Source organism: Diachasma alloeum, unplaced genomic scaffold, assembly GCF_001412515.2.
Source record: "Diachasma alloeum isolate Michigan unplaced genomic scaffold, Dall2.0 Dall_scaffold_00214, whole genome shotgun sequence".
NCBI lineage: Eukaryota > Metazoa > Arthropoda > Insecta > Hymenoptera > Braconidae > Diachasma > Diachasma alloeum.
The window spans coordinates 327,964-343,717 of record NW_021680379.1 but is presented as its reverse complement, the minus strand read 5'-3'; the positions used below and the strand labels follow the sequence as shown (position 1 = coordinate 343,717).

At 40.5% G+C, this 15,754-nt stretch overlaps 2 protein-coding genes across 2 annotated transcripts; both read left to right on the top strand.

Annotated features, from left to right (window-relative positions):
• Positions 1–2,966: 2,966 nt before the first annotated feature.
• LOC107037142 lies at positions 2,967–4,292 on the top strand. The gene has a single exon (XM_015255531.1). The coding sequence runs from the start codon at positions 2,967–2,969 to the stop codon at positions 4,290–4,292; it is 1,326 nt and encodes a 441-aa protein (XP_015111017.1).
• A 69-nt stretch (positions 4,293–4,361) lies between these two features.
• LOC107037141 lies at positions 4,362–6,659 on the top strand. Its single transcript, XM_015255530.1, has one exon. It carries the CDS (start codon positions 4,362–4,364, stop codon positions 6,657–6,659), a length of 2,298 nt encoding a protein of 765 aa, XP_015111016.1.
• Positions 6,660–15,754: the final 9,095 nt, after the last annotated feature.

Sequence of the window (15,754 nt, the reverse complement as noted above, 5' to 3'; positions counted from 1 at the left end):
CGCGGAGGTTATTTCGACGCAAGGAATTCTGACGCGGGAATTTAGACGCGGGGAATTTTGACCGGGGAATTTTGGTGTGTAACCGAATTTCCCCCTCCATACCCTACAACTTTCATCTGAAACGTTTTGCTGCATCACCCCTCCTTGGAAACATTTTCAACTGTCCTGTTTCAAATCGGACACCCTGTACATCTACTCCTTTGCATAAATACCATTTTTTCTATCTCATACAGAATGAAAATTTTCTGCAAATTTGATTCAGAGTAGTTCGAAGTAAGTCAGATAAATAAATTTTGTATTCCTGAATGTTCTATCCGTACTCCTTTAGGGAATGATTTCATTCATTTCGATATTTTACAGGACGGAATCAATTGCCAATCAACTGTCATCAGTGATTAACAATGTGAAGGATTACAAAATTTCAGATGAATGTGTTTGGTTCAAGATGTTCTATATTTTTTTACATTGTTCCAAACAAGTGTCATACAAAAAAATATAAAAATAGTAATATTTAGAGAATTTTGAGAAAACAGGTATAATTATTTTGATTTGTCGAGATAGAAAATATCGTCATTATTGAATGCCAATGGACTTAACTTTATCGTGATGGTTTGGAAATTTACAATTGTAGAGGCTTGCGTTAAAGTTCTTGAAAAAGATATGCACATAAACAATTATCTCANGCTTATTTTATATCGCTTCGAGTCTGATGAGACTATATGGCGATTGATCAAGACTTTAAAAATGGTTAGATCTCACCATTCTACCCGGCCAGGAATCGAACCTGGAACCTATCCGTTGTGAGGCAACGGCCTTAACCACTACGCCAGGCCACCGGGCAAGAATCGTTTCTCATGAAAATATACTTTGTTGATCAATTTAAAAACTACTCCTATGGTGAATTGGCAATGCCTTTGTCCCCACTAAACTTTGTAGTGAAGTTCTTGAATTGTTTCTGCATTGTGGAAATTTGTTTTACCACGTTGGCTATCATTCGCGGAATATTCTTCAAGAATTCGTATATTTTTCCGATTGCTTTAAAGGGATCCAACTGGGCCTGAAAAATTTAATGATTTGAATTTTTTTAATCCACTGAAGAGTACATTGTTGATGAATTTATCATAGAAGCATTAAAATGCCCTTACCTCAGCGCTCGTTATCATTGCAGCGATAATGCACACCCGAGTGAAAATTTTACCGGGTCTCCCGACGTAGTTTCAACGTTTTGAACCTACATTGCTTTGATGTTCAAATTTTCCGCCGTATTTTCACCGTACTTTCAACTTATCTCAACGTGAAGGCCCATGGACGTTAAAAAACACTCAATATCCACCGTATATTAAACATTCTCAACGTTAATGACGTTTGTTTTCTGTTAACATACGTTGTAAGTTTCGACGTCCACATTTGATTATATCAAGGTCATTATTGACGATAATTAAACAATTCATTACCGTGTTAAAGACTCACGTAACTAAATTATTAGTGTTAGTACATTAATAACATTAGCTCGAAGTTCAAACAATTGTGCGTCTGAAGGATTAGTTGGGTCCAAGGATCAGAAGGGTTAGTTGAGTATAAGGATCAATTGAGTATAAGGGTCAGATGAGTATAAGGGTGAGTTGAGTCCAAAAGATGACGCGAATCTAAGGGTCAGATAAGTAAAAGCCTCAGTTGAGATTGAATGTCAGTTGAGATTAAAGGTGAGCTGAGCCGAAGGGTCAAAAAAGTACGAAGGGTCAGGCGAATCCAAGAGTCTGTAATGTAAGGGTCAGATAATTAAAAACCTCAGTCAAGTTCAACTCTCAGTTGAATTTAAGGGCCAGTTGTGTGTAAGGGGCTGTTCTGGCGCAGAAAGATTTTCTCCTGATCAATTCATTTTTTTGTTACTTCGAAAATATTAAACTCAAATTTCCCAGGGCATTAAATATTTCAAATTTCCTAGAATTCAATTTCTACGCGCGTAAATCGTTTTATTGCGGGTCTTCGGTGAAATATTTTAATCTCTCGTGTCTTCTTCACAATAATCGAATTTTTCCCGTCATTTGTCACGGTCAGCACAGTTGTTGTCTTTTTCGAAAACAAAGATTATATTACGGTCGATATTTTCCCGAATTCTGGAAATTTTAATCATCGCTCTCGATACTCTAATCCTCGTTAATCCCTCCACTCAAAACAGTTGTCACATTTGAGTTGGTTTATAACTCCAAACATAAAGGCTTTTCTTTCACCTTTGTGATTATTACCCTCAGCAGTCCCTAACGATCGGTTTTCCCGGGCCTTATGGATTCCTTGAATTTTCCCATACCTCATTTCCAGGAATCCACGCGGACTCAACTCAACTCCAACGCTTCCCTTCGGTCCCCGCCTCCGAACCAATAGGAACGTTGCATTTGCAATGTCGGAAAATTTTTACCGCCGAGCCGACCAAAATAGTTTGCAATATACACCTCTCTTCATGGTCCGTGTCCTTTCACGAAAATACTAAATTCTCGCATTCTCATCATAAGTACCACATCGGTTAACTTCAACAACATTAACTAAATTGTTTTGTTCAAGGATTAAAACGAATTACATCGCGTCCGATTACGTTCGACATACGTCTTTCGACATAATCAATTTTCTTTCGGTCATCGCGACATTATCGAGCATTCGACGGACTCCCCCTCGATACCTCTGAACATTTTTATTCCACCTTTTGATATCCGTTTAATAATTCAACTTTCTATTCTTCATAAACATTGTTTTGTATCAAAATAAATTGAGTGCAGTGAATAATTTATAAAACATTTTTTAAACCAATGAACTTTTAATAATTTATAAACAAATAAAAACAAACATTCCCACAATCACCTCCTCAGTATCTTAATACTGTGCGAGTGAACATAAAATTTGGTCCTTCGAGCCGGATATCAAACGTAAAAAGGTCGGTACTTAGTGAAACAGTGAGTGAAGTGTGAGTAGAGATGCCAGGCTCAACGTCTTTAACAGATGATTCAGTGAACCTCAACATGGAAGAACTCACCAATCTTCGAAGGAGACGAGGCTTTATCCAAGCAGCCATAACGAATTTCACATCAATCGTGGAGACATACACAACAACTCCCGAGAACAACAGCAAGCCGTATCGACTCCAGGCAGCTCTTCAAAGACTCAAGGATAGATTCATGACATTTCCTGAAATTCAAGATCGTTTGGAAGAATTGGATGAGGAAGAAACGCCAAAACGTTTCAAATTAGAAGATTCCTACGACAAGGCTGTAGGAGATGCTTTGGAACTCCTGGAGCCCCATCAACCACCGAGTATAGCATCATCACAATTACAATCCTCTCCGCCAGCACCACCGGCCATCATCAACAATTTCCCTCATCAACCCCGATTGCCGGAACTCAAAATTCCTGAATTCGACGGGTCGATCGAGAATTTCTATTCATTCTGGGATTCCTTTAGAACGCAGATTCACGATTGTTCATTACTGAAAACCACTCAGAAGTTCGGCTATCTACGCGGATTACTGAAGGGCAGCGCTGGTGCCGCAATCGGTTCTCTGGGAACAACAGAAGCAAACTACGCAACTGCAATTGACATCCTCAAGAAAAAATTTGACTGCAAAAAGAAGATACTCCGGCGGCATTGGAGCATCATGCGAGACTATCCATCTCTACAACGAGGCGCGCTAGGACAGCTCGCAGATGTCATGAATCAGAATATCCAAGCATTGGAAACTCTTGGACAAGATGTCACCAGCTGGGATCTCCCTCTTATCGATCTCATCACGCAGAAGTTGGCACCAGAGACTGTTTGGCAGTGGGAGCTCAGAACTCAGGGAAATGAATTGCCCACGTATAAACAATTATTGGATTTCATTGAAGCAAGAGCAACCTGCCATGATACCAGGACAACAGCTCTAAGGAGCTATCCTCCAACTTCTTCAGAGACATCTTCATCTGACAAGAAGAAAGAGAAAAAACTCCGAAGACAAGCCTTTGTCACTGCATCAGTGGGTCCATCAGCATCAACACCAGCGACATCAGCATCAGCGGGGTCATCGTATGTTCTACATTGCGGGACAGTACACCGCCACATCAGCAAGTGTCCTTTGTTCAAGGGTCTAACTCCAGAACAGAGGTATAGCAAGACTAAAGGTGCTGGCTTATGCATCAACTGTCTCAAGCCAGGACACGAACGCTCAGTGTGCATATCCTCAGTAGACTGTTCAATTTGCAAGGACAGGCATCACACATTGCTCCATTTTAACACTGGTGAGAAGTCTACTCCCACACAATCATGACTAGCTCAGGCACAGAGCCCCTGCACACGGCGAACAGCGCTGATCGTCAACTCTTCAACGGGTGATCTGATGGTCACGGCGAAGGTCAACGTGCTCGATACTCACCGACAATCTGTTGACTGTCGAGCACTTCTGGACACCGGATCGACCACCAACTTCATGAGGGAGAGTCTAGCCATCGCTCTCAAACTACCATTGAAACCATTCGCCGTGCCAATAGGAGCTCTAAATGACGCAAATACCACCACCAAGTATTTAGTCACTGCCACCATACGATCTCGAACAGCTGAGTATGAAAGGACACTCAACTTCTTGACAGTGCCCAACATCACTCATGCTGTACCTGATCAACCTCTTGATCACAAGGCCATCAGGATTCCTGCCAACATTAAGCTTGCGGATCCTGACTTCCATCGTCCTGCACCCGTGGACATGCTCCTCGGATCTGGACCAACACTTTCGCTACTTTGCCAAGGCAAGAAAAAGCTCACGCCAGCAGATCAACCAGAGCTTTATCTCCAGCAGATTCTGCTCGGCTGGGTAATCGGAGGAAGCGCGCCAACAATGCAGCCAATACGCCAACGCGTATGCAATGTTATCAACACCTCCAACCTGGATTTCTATCTCTCCAAGTTCTGGGAGATTGAAGAAGCTGACACCACTTCATCTGCAACCAACGACGAATCGGATTGCGAACGACACTTCCTGAAGAACATCAAACGTGACAATTATGGTAGATACATTGTTGCTCTGCCGTTCAACGAGAAGAAATCTCTGATTGGGGAGTCTCGATCACGAGCTTTCCGCCGACTCAAATCTTTGGAGAGGAGACTAGAGGGCAATGCAGAACTGAACACTCAATATTGTGCGGTCATCAAAGAATATCTCGACCTTGGTCATTTAACAGAAGTGACTGAGGCAGATTTATCTAGCTTCGGATTTTATTTGCCACATCACGCGGTGATCAAGGAGAGCAGCTTGACGATCAAGGTCCGTGTTGTCTTTGATGGATCAGCAAAGACCAGCACCGGAATATCTCTCAATGAGACTCTACATGTCGGGCCTACAATCCAGGACGACATATTCTCTCTTCTTCTGCGCTTTCGCCTTCATCCGTACGTACTCACCGGGGATATCGAGAAAATGTACAGACAAGTTCTCGTACGCCCTGAAGATCGACAATATCAACGGATCCTGTGGCGCGATGGGAAAGAACCAGTGAGAACGTTTGAACTTAATACAGTGACGTTCGGACTCTCTGCAGCTCCGTATCTTGCGATTCGGTGCCTTCATCAACTTGCAAAAGACGAAGGCCATCGACATCCAGGAGCTGCACGGGTGCTCCAGAGTGACCTGTATGTCGACGATCTACTCACCGGGACACAGACTGGAGAAGAAGCATTGGATAAACTGGTGAAACTTGGTGGATTCAACCTGAGGCAATGGGCCTCTAACGATCCATTAATTCTGAACGAATTGACATCAGACAGTGTCAATCATCATCTTCAAATTGGAGATTCCACGACCTTGAAGACATTGGGCGTGCTCTGGAATTCATCAGCTGATACCATCACGTATACGGCCAAGGTGTCGTCGAACGAGGCAGTTACTAAACGGATTGTTCTATCTGAAACTGCCAAAATTTGTGATCCCCTTGGTCTCCTCTCGCCAGTGGTCATAGTGGCGAAGATCATCGTGCAGAAACTCTGGACACTAAAAATAGGCTGGGATACACCACTCCCGTCTGACATTCAAGAAGAGTGGCTTCAGTTCTATGGACAACTTCAAGACATCAGCATGGTGACCTTTCCACGATTTGCACTTCAAGAAAAATCCAAGGAAATCCAACTCCACGGATTCAGCGATGCCAGTCAAGATGCCTATGGAGCTTGTGTGTACCTTCGTCCAATTAGGAGCAGTGGGGAGGTCAAAACCACATTATTATGTGCCAAGTCTCGTGTTACACCTCTCAAACAACTCACGATTCCAAGACTTGAACTCTGTGGGGCACAGCTACTCATCAAGCTCATCCAAGGCATCAAGAGGACCATCACTATCAACATCGATCGCACAGTCTACTGGACAGACTCCACTATTGTCCTACATTGGATTCATACACCTGCACATCAGCTGCAAACGTTTGTCTCAAACCGAATAGCAGACATTCAGTCCAAATCTCAACCTGATAATTGGAGACACGTGAGGACTCATGACAACCCAGCAGACTTGGTATCTCATGGACAGCCCATCCAGGACTTCATCACCTCCAACATTTGGTTCGAAGGTCCTTCATGGCTCCAAGCAGAGGAAAGCAGCTGGCCAGTTCTCAACCTGCAGTACTCATCACCCCCATCTGATATACTCTAATCCTCGTTAATCCCTCCACTCAAAACAGTTGTCACATTTGAGTTGGTTTATAACTCCAAACATAAAGGCTTTTCTTTCACCTTTGTGATTATTACCCTCAACAGTCCCTAACGATCGGTTTTCCCGGGCCTCATGGATTCCTTGAATTTTCCCATACCTCATTTCCAGGAATCCACGCGGACTCAACTCAACTCCAAGGCTTCCCTTCGGTCCCCGCCTCCGAACCAATAGGAACGTTGCATTTGCAATGTCGGAAAATTTTTACCGCCGAGCCAACCAAAATAGTTTGCAATATACACCTCTCTTCATGGTCCGTGTCCTTTCACGAAAATACTAAATTCTCGCATTCTCATCATAAGGAACACATCGGTTAACTTCAACAACATTAACTAAATTATTTTGTTCAAGGATTAAAACGAATTACATCGCGTCCGATTACGTTCGACATACGTCTTTCGACATAACCAATTTTCTTTCGGTCATCGCGACATTATCGAGCATTCGACGGACTCCCCCTCGATACCTCTGAACATTTTTATTCCACTTTTTGATATCCATTTAATAATTCAACTTTCTATTCTTCATAAACATTGTTTTGTATCCAAATAAATTGAGTGCAGTGAATAATTTATGAAACATTTTTTAAACCAACGAACTTTTAATTATTTATAAACAAATAAAAACAAACATTCCCACAATCACCTCCTCAGTATCTTGATACTGTGCGAGTGAACAGGGCAGTTGAGTGTATGGGTCAGATGAGTGCGAAGACTCTATTGGGCCTGAGAGTCAGATGAGTCTAAGAGGAGAATAAAAGTCAAATGAGTCTGAGGGTTAGATCGATTCTGAGGGTCAGGTGAGCGAAAGGTCATCTGACTTTTAGATTGAACTGACCCTTAAACTAAACTCAGCTTTTTACTCATCTTACTTTTAGATTCGCCTGACCCTTCGTACTCTTTTGACCCTTAGACTGAACTGACTCTTAGATTCGCCTGATCCTTCGGACTCAAATAACCCTTAGACGCATCTGACCCTTAAACTCAACTGACACTTGCCCGTAATTGACCTCTAAACTGAACTGAAGCTTTTGTGTATCTGACCCTTACCCAACAGACCCTCAGATTCGTGTGATTCTTCGGACTCGGCTGACCCTTATATCCATAAGGCTCTATGCTGAAGGTTTTACGCTTATTGATAAAAAAAAACCATCTGGCCTTCATACTCATCTGACCCTTAGATTCATTTGATCCTTAAACTCAGTTCTCTTAAACTCAACTGACATTTGAACACAACTGATTCTTATACTCACCTGAGCCTTTTACTTATCTGACCCTTAAATTCGCCTGACCCTTCGTACTCTTTTGATCCTTAGGTTCAACTGACCCTTAGATTCGCGTGATCCTTCACACTCAACTAACTCTTACACTTATCGGATCTTTACACTCACTGACTTTTATATTAAGATTCTGACCCTTAGACGCCTTAGACCTATATGGACTCTAATTCCCTCTCATCTCCTCCCCCTGCTCGTTCCCTCTTAATTTCCTGTATTACTCTATTGCCTACTTTCTTTCTGTTTTTTCCTATTTTTCTTCTTATTAGTTGCTTATATAAACCCGAAAAAAATACAACTCGCCACAAGCAACTGTACAGCTCAGAAGCATACCGGAATATCCTGCGATCACTGAGCTTGAGCAGTAGCGAGTAAAACCAGAAAAAGGATGGATGACCGAAAGGGAACACAGCAGAACTATAAGCAGGGATATCTCGAGAACCAATGGACCGATCCGTTTTTTTCTTTTTTTCCCATTTTTGTTTCACCGAGTTAATAATATTTATACTTTTGCCATTCTTCCACTGATTAATTTATGCAATATTTAATCAATTAATAGATGTTAGGATGGAACTGGTAGTGTGAAGAGAGAAGGGGGGCGGAAGGAAGGAAAGAATGTACGGTGGAGGAACGTTAGGGATACGTTTAATTTCAACCTAATTTCAACGTACAATCTGGAACAAATGGAAAAAAGAGAAGGTATTTACGTCGAAAGTAGGTTGAATCGGTGCATTTGAGCCTGTACACTGGACAACGTACTTTCAACGTCCTAAACCCACCAGTGGACCTTGAAACTACGTTGTGAGACCCGGTAAAATTTCGACTCGGGCGAGTGTGTGGCTCCGGCGGTCCAAGCTAAGCACCGTTCAGTCTGTCCAGTACTTGGATGGGTGTCCACTTAGGCACACCTAACCGCGTGAGACTACAGTTGCGAGGCACGAATGTAGAGAACCACCGTGTCCATTGGTCACACTGACTCAATGGGCACAGTGGAATCCCTGCAATATCGGCCGGCTGCACGACTGAGGTTTTCCATGGTTTCCCTGGCAGTCCAATCCCGAATAGGGTGCAGTTGGGGATAAAGTCGGCCCATGGCAATGCAGATACACGGAGAAAAATTTTTGGTAAAAATTACCTTTCCAGAAGAATAAACGTGTATTATTGAAATTTTTCGTCTGATTTATATCCGGAAGTTCGACAAAAATTGATGTTAAATAATAAAATTTATCATATGTAAAATAAATTTTACCCTTCCGTATGGTAATTTTCGCCAAAGGAACCAAAAATTGTCTATACATTTGTCAAAATGTATATAGACAAAGACAAAAAATATCTATGTGAATGACAAAAATTATAGTTATCCTGGTAATTATTATAAAATTCATAGAATAATTTTTATTCACCCAATTCTATTAATTTATACCCATCGTGCGCATCAAAAACTAACCAGATGCGCGCGACACTTTTTACCCTTCCAAACAATAAATTCTACCAGTAGAATGTCTCGTGGTAAAAAATCTTTGAGCTCTGTCGGTAACACTCGTGTGTTTTGGAGTATTAACCTCTGCGTGGAAGAAATCTGTAGGTAAGGTTAGTATTTTTTCCCATTCTGAAACAGTAATTGTTATCAAGATATTTGTAGAAACTACCAAGATATATAATAATTTTTATCCGCGCGTACTGGTAATTTTTACTCAGATAAGAACAAATATTATCCGGAAATGTTTATTAAAATTTATTCACATCAAGGATATTTATTGCTCCAAAAATAAACTGCTACAGAATTACCCTTCCATCTGGATAATTTTTACCTGGATTTCACGAAAATTTTTACCAAAAATTTCTCTCTGTGTAGGGAAGGGAACAAAATGTGAAAACCCGAGAGAGTATACTTATGGAACCAAAAAAATAAATAAATAAAGACTTTGAAAAAGACCAAATGGCTTATCCATCACCCACTAAAACAAAGTTTCATTAATTAAAGCGAGAGATATCTTGCATACACGGAAAAAAAATATTCTCAAAACGGGTATATAATATTGAGGAATCATAAATATCAGTATTTCGGAATCCGGAATGATATTCCGGAATATTATATTTGGGAATCTAGAATACTACTCCGGAATTCGAAATATTTTATCCTCAATTCCGGAATAATATTCCGGGGACTTCCTCACAGTGCAATACCCCGAGTGGAAATTGCTTCAGGCCCACTTGCAGCATGATCAGAACTTGATCAGGTTTTTGTAAGGTTCGACTGATCCGGCGATTCCTGATGAGAAACTGACCAAGTTCTGAGCCAGCAGATCGGATCCGAAAAACTACATGCAGGTTCGGATCAAGTTCTGATCAGGTAGACATGATCAGATGATGCCTGATGAGAACCTGACCAAGTTCTGATCCAGCAGATCGGATCCGAAAAACTACAGGCGGGTTCAGATGAAGTTCTGATCAGGTAGACACGATCAGATGATGCCTGATGAAAACCTAAGTTTTGATCCAGTAGATCGGATCCGAAAATTGCAGGATGATACCGATCAAGTTCTGGTCAGGTAGGCACGATTTCACCCTGAGGTCGGCTGCCTGACTCCAATTTGATCAAATTCGGATTTGATATCTTTGATCGGCATTTGAACGGGGTCAATTGAAGAGAAAACGATCAGATTCAGATCCGGTCCACCTGACATTAATTTTAATAAGTTTTTTGGATAATTTAATTAACTATTATTATACTATTCAAATTAAATTTTATCAACCATTATCAATAATTATTTTCAATCTTTAAAAAGGATCATTATACTATAATTAAAATGGAGAGGAAGGGGGCGCTCGTGCGGGGCGGTTGGGCCCTTGGGTGCAACGTTGATTTTTGGGAGGATATCTTGGTTTTTTGGGGAAATAATTGAGGAAAAGTGGTTTTGGGGGTGCCTCTCAATGTAATCTACGGAGAAAGTAATGAATTGGGGGGGGGAAATTGAACATTTTGGGGGGTTTTTCGACTATTTTTGGGCACGCTGGCGGAAAGGTTAAGGTCGCCCACTGGTTTGTGTTGGGGGGGGAGTGAGAGGGACTGAGTTTTTGGCGGCAGAGCTGGTTTAGTGGCGCTTTGGGTAAATGTGACGTAGAGGTTAACGTCAGGATTTTGGGATGAGCCACATGTGAATTATGTAGGGGAATGGGGGATGGCACTACGACGGGGAGAGCGACGATTATGGATGGTTCCGGGATGTTTGGGAGTCACTGATCATGCTGGAGAGGAACCTGGATGGGGCATAACGGGACGGGCTCGAACATGCTGGTGTAGCTCGAAAGCGGCTATGGGAAACGACGAGGGAGATCATGAAGATGGAACGGGAACCAGCGATGGGAACAACGGAGGTCTCTAAAGTGAGTAAACGTTGGGAGTAGAGAAATGAATAATGAGACTTGGATTCCATGGAGATATCTTGATGATTTTGGGGGGCTTGATGACTATATGGGGCATCTTTTGGCTGGTGTTGCTGAGATAAGAGGGCACTGGGATATTCTGGGGACATTGGAATGACGATTGTCATGGGAAGTTTGGAGAAACAGAATTTACCAGGAGAATCAGACTTCTTGTGATTATGGATAGACATATTTTGGGGGGGAGGGGGGGGGGTGTAACCGAGCTGTCGACTGGCGACGCGAATTGGCGGAGGTGGTTCCTCCGTGGTGGAGCGGCTTCGACGAGAGGACGGCCGTTTCATCTTTGTCCACACTACAGCAGCGCCCGAGACTCATTGGAATGAGCTGGGGTTAGCAACAGCTGTAGAATACTTGTGGTATCCTCTCTTAACTTGGCTGGACTGAAGACCCTGGAGGAATAGCGGAAAAAGGCCTGTCTGGGGAAAATCTACTTGGAATTCTCAACTTTCTTCTTCAACACTTTCAACGCATCTGGTGAACTCTGGACTGGGAAATTCTTAAGCCATGGGGTACGGACCAGTACCGCAGGGAGACCAGGGTGTTTGTTGTTTTTCTAACCTCAAGTTGTTAAAGTCTTGTACTTTTATGTATTCTACAACTGCTTTTTTAGTATTTAAGGGAAGGGAACAAAATGTGAAGGCCCGAGAGGGTATACATGTGGCAAATAAATACTAAAAAAAAATACTATAATTGAAATAAATTAAATTAATTTAATTTAATGAATTAGATACAATTAACCAATTTAATTAACAGCCAGCCCTTCTCACATGTACAGAAGGGAGGGATAGTGATGTCGTAAATACGTATTAGAGGAGTATCAAATTTATATGCAAATGATCTTGAGAAAAAAAATCACCAAATGTCTATTTATTTATTAGAGTAATTATTATTATCATTATTATTATTCATTAATGAAATAAATAAAAATTTAATTGAACATATTTTATCTCTGAGAATACACACGCACATCCGTGAATACCCCGATACAAATCATATAGGCAATGTACAGTTTACTCAATAGTAATAGCGTGACAGCGTAGTGGTTAGGGCATAGGATTAACAATCATAGGGTCCCCGGTTCGATCCCCAGCATCGGTAAAAAAATAATAAGCTTTTTCAGAGGTAATAACAGTAGAGATTTATAAAGAGAGGCGGCTTATGGTTAAAGAATTGAATTATCTTTTCCGTCCCGGCGGGAGCAAAGTTACATTTCCCTCCCGCTTCGCAGGAGGGAACTCTGACTTTGCGCCTACGCCGAGACGGAAAATCGCGTTCTAACCACGGGAGGTGAAATAAAAGACCCTCAGCCCCGTGCTTACCAACCTCGCCTTCGGCTCGGCTGGTAATTGCACTGGCGGCTGAGGATCCTTTATTTTCCCTCCCTAGGTTAGAAATATACTATTATTTTGGATTAGTTATCATTGATAATTGTTATTGACACAGACAGACAGGTCATCCGGTTTTCATACAGTTGACTTGATCGAGTTCGGATCCATTCGTCCTGATCAAATCCGGATTGGTCAGAGGCGTAACATGTCTGATCAAGACCGGATCCGTCAACTTGATCAATACCTGATCAGTAGTCAGGTCTAACCTGATCCAAACTTGATCAAGACCTGACCGAAATTTCCCCTCGGGACGTTGCTTAATATAAATCACGTGATTTCGGGGCAGCGCAAATCTTGAGGGAAGGTGAGCTTGAGCAACGCTACAATGCTTTGCTTGAATTGCACTGAATCGCCGTGTATGTCAGTGTATTATTCCGGAATCGAGAATAAAATATCCCGAATTCCGGAATATTATTACGGATTCCGGTATATTATTACGAATTCCCGAATATAATATTCCTGATTCCAGAATATAAAATCCCGGTTTCCGGAATACAGGTATGCCTAATTCGGGAACATTATACATTCAATTCGAAGATATTTTTTTTTCGTATAGACCTCTGTTTTCATAAATATCACAATAACAATTATGGAAAATTTCATTGTCGGATTTACGACGTAGCATTTCGTGAAATCTCACACACAGAAAACCATTTGAGGATAACATAAAATTTGTTCCTTATGAATTTTGAAGGTTTTTGTCTACGATTCTAATTCTGAAAAATTGGATCACATGAAAAAACATATCGTAGATGTTTTTGAAAAACAATGGCCGAGTAATCGCTAAATTTGGAAAAAGGTGAGAAATCAAAGGGTTCTATAAGCCAATGCGTACGAATGTCAATAAATATTGGAAGGAAAATGATAATAACAGCATTCAGATGCATCCACTCTTACCTTTTTACCAGGATGCATCCAAGTGTTATTATTAATATTGTTTATTTCCAATATTTATTGATGTTCGAATGCATTGGCTGATAGGGTCCCTTGATTTCTCATCTTTTTTCCAAATTTAGCCATTACTCAACCACTGTTCTTTAAGCACATCCACTATCTAAATAGATCATGGATGTGATCTCACTCCTTTTTTAAACTCACTTTTTTCATGTGATCTCACTCCTTTTTTAAACGCTTATTGAATAATTTGATTAAGTTCGGTATAATTCCTTTTAAAGCCATCTGTTTGAATTGTTGGATTTTTTTCACCATAAAAAGATCATTACGGAAATAATATTTCGATCAAGGTTTCGAATGAAATGATCCTTACTCCACAGAGATAATAAAATAGTAAAGATTACCATGCCGGAATACGCACATAGTAAACGTTACCAAAGTTTGGTAAGTATTACTATGTACGTGGTAATAGCTACCGTGGAACATCGTAATAGTTACCATGGGGCATAGTAAGCTCCTCAGTGGTAGTAGGTACTGTGGACACAGCAATAATTACTATGTTACACAGTAGAGCTCCCTATGTTACGTAAAATGTCCTATAACACAAAGAAATTATTCTAAATAATTAAATACCATCCAGGAATGAAACAAAGATAGATCAATGTTAAACACAGAAGTATCATTAATTCAAGAACGAGAATTTTCTTGTTCTAAGAACCATCGAAAAGAGAAATTATGTTTTTGAATAAAATAATGGATTTATGCAGAGAGCTCCTAATAAAGCCCATTAAAGCCGTTATTAAATTTGCAGTTGCATTTTTATTCATATTAAATGAATAGTTTTATAAATGTAAATGTAAAGACTTTATGAATTAGAAGTGCGGAATCATTGTTTAGATTGCGAGAGAAAAGAATTTATTGATGTGTAATAATTCTCTGTTTGAATCAAATAAAGTGTTCATCTATTTCTAATTGATTATCTACTTTTAATGAATGCACTATTCATTCCATATAATTTAAGCTTTATTCTTTAAAGGGTGTCCCACAACCGACCATAATCCTGAAAAGTTATTGAAGAGGGAGCTTTTTGAAGAGGAAAGTTCATCTTCAGTTTTTGCATCAGACAATTTTTTTTTGTCTCTTTTTTCTATTTTGGATGTGATTACTTTTTCAGGGCCGAATTTTATTTTTAAAAAAGGGGTCCTAATTTTTTTTACCCATTTTTTGGGTTGGAATATTGACCCACGTCAACCACACTCCGCTTATTGCCCTCTCGCGCCCAAAATTATTTCGAAAATCCAAAAAGGAAATGAGAAAATGAGATATTATAATTTTTTGTTTTTTGGGAATTTTTTTCATGCGGTCTGTTGGGTCTGTTGCCAACCTACCAACCTGTTGACATTGAAACGCTCCATTATCACCCCCTCGCCGACCAAATAATTTTCAAAAACCCAAAAAAATTATTTGAGAATGTTTTTTTTTCGCTCTCCATGAGGCCTATCAGAGCTGTTAAACCAACATATCGACATTCAAACTCTCCTGCAATGCCCTCTAGCCCGCCAAATCATTTTCAAAATCCCGATTGGGAATTAGAAAATGAAATATTATTTTTTTTTCGTTTTTCTTGCGTTTTTTTTTACGTGGTCTGTAGGGTCTGTTACCAAGCTACCAACCTGTCAAAATTAAAATTTTCCATAATCAGTCCCTCGCCCACCAAACCATTTCCAAAATCCCGATTGGGAATTAGAAAATGAAATATTATTTTTTTTTCGTTTTTCTTGCGTTTTTTTTTACGTGGTCTGTAGGGTCTGTTACCAAGCTACCAACCTGTCAAAATTAAAATTTTCCATAATCAGTCCCTCGCCCACCAAACCATTTCCAAAATCCCGATTGGGAATTAGAAAATGAAATATTATTTTTTTTTCGTTTTTCTTGCGTTTTTTTACGTGGTCTGTTGGGTCTGTTACCAACCTACCAGCCTGTCAAAATTAAAACGCTCCATAATCAGCCCCTCACCCGGCAAATAATTTTGA

Coding starts and splice junctions, on each gene's coding strand:
- LOC107037142 (XM_015255531.1), top strand. CDS start 2,967: ATGCCAGGCTCAACGTCTTTAACAGATGATTCAGTGAACCTCAACATG.
- LOC107037141 (XM_015255530.1), top strand. CDS start 4,362: ATGGTCACGGCGAAGGTCAACGTGCTCGATACTCACCGACAATCTGTT.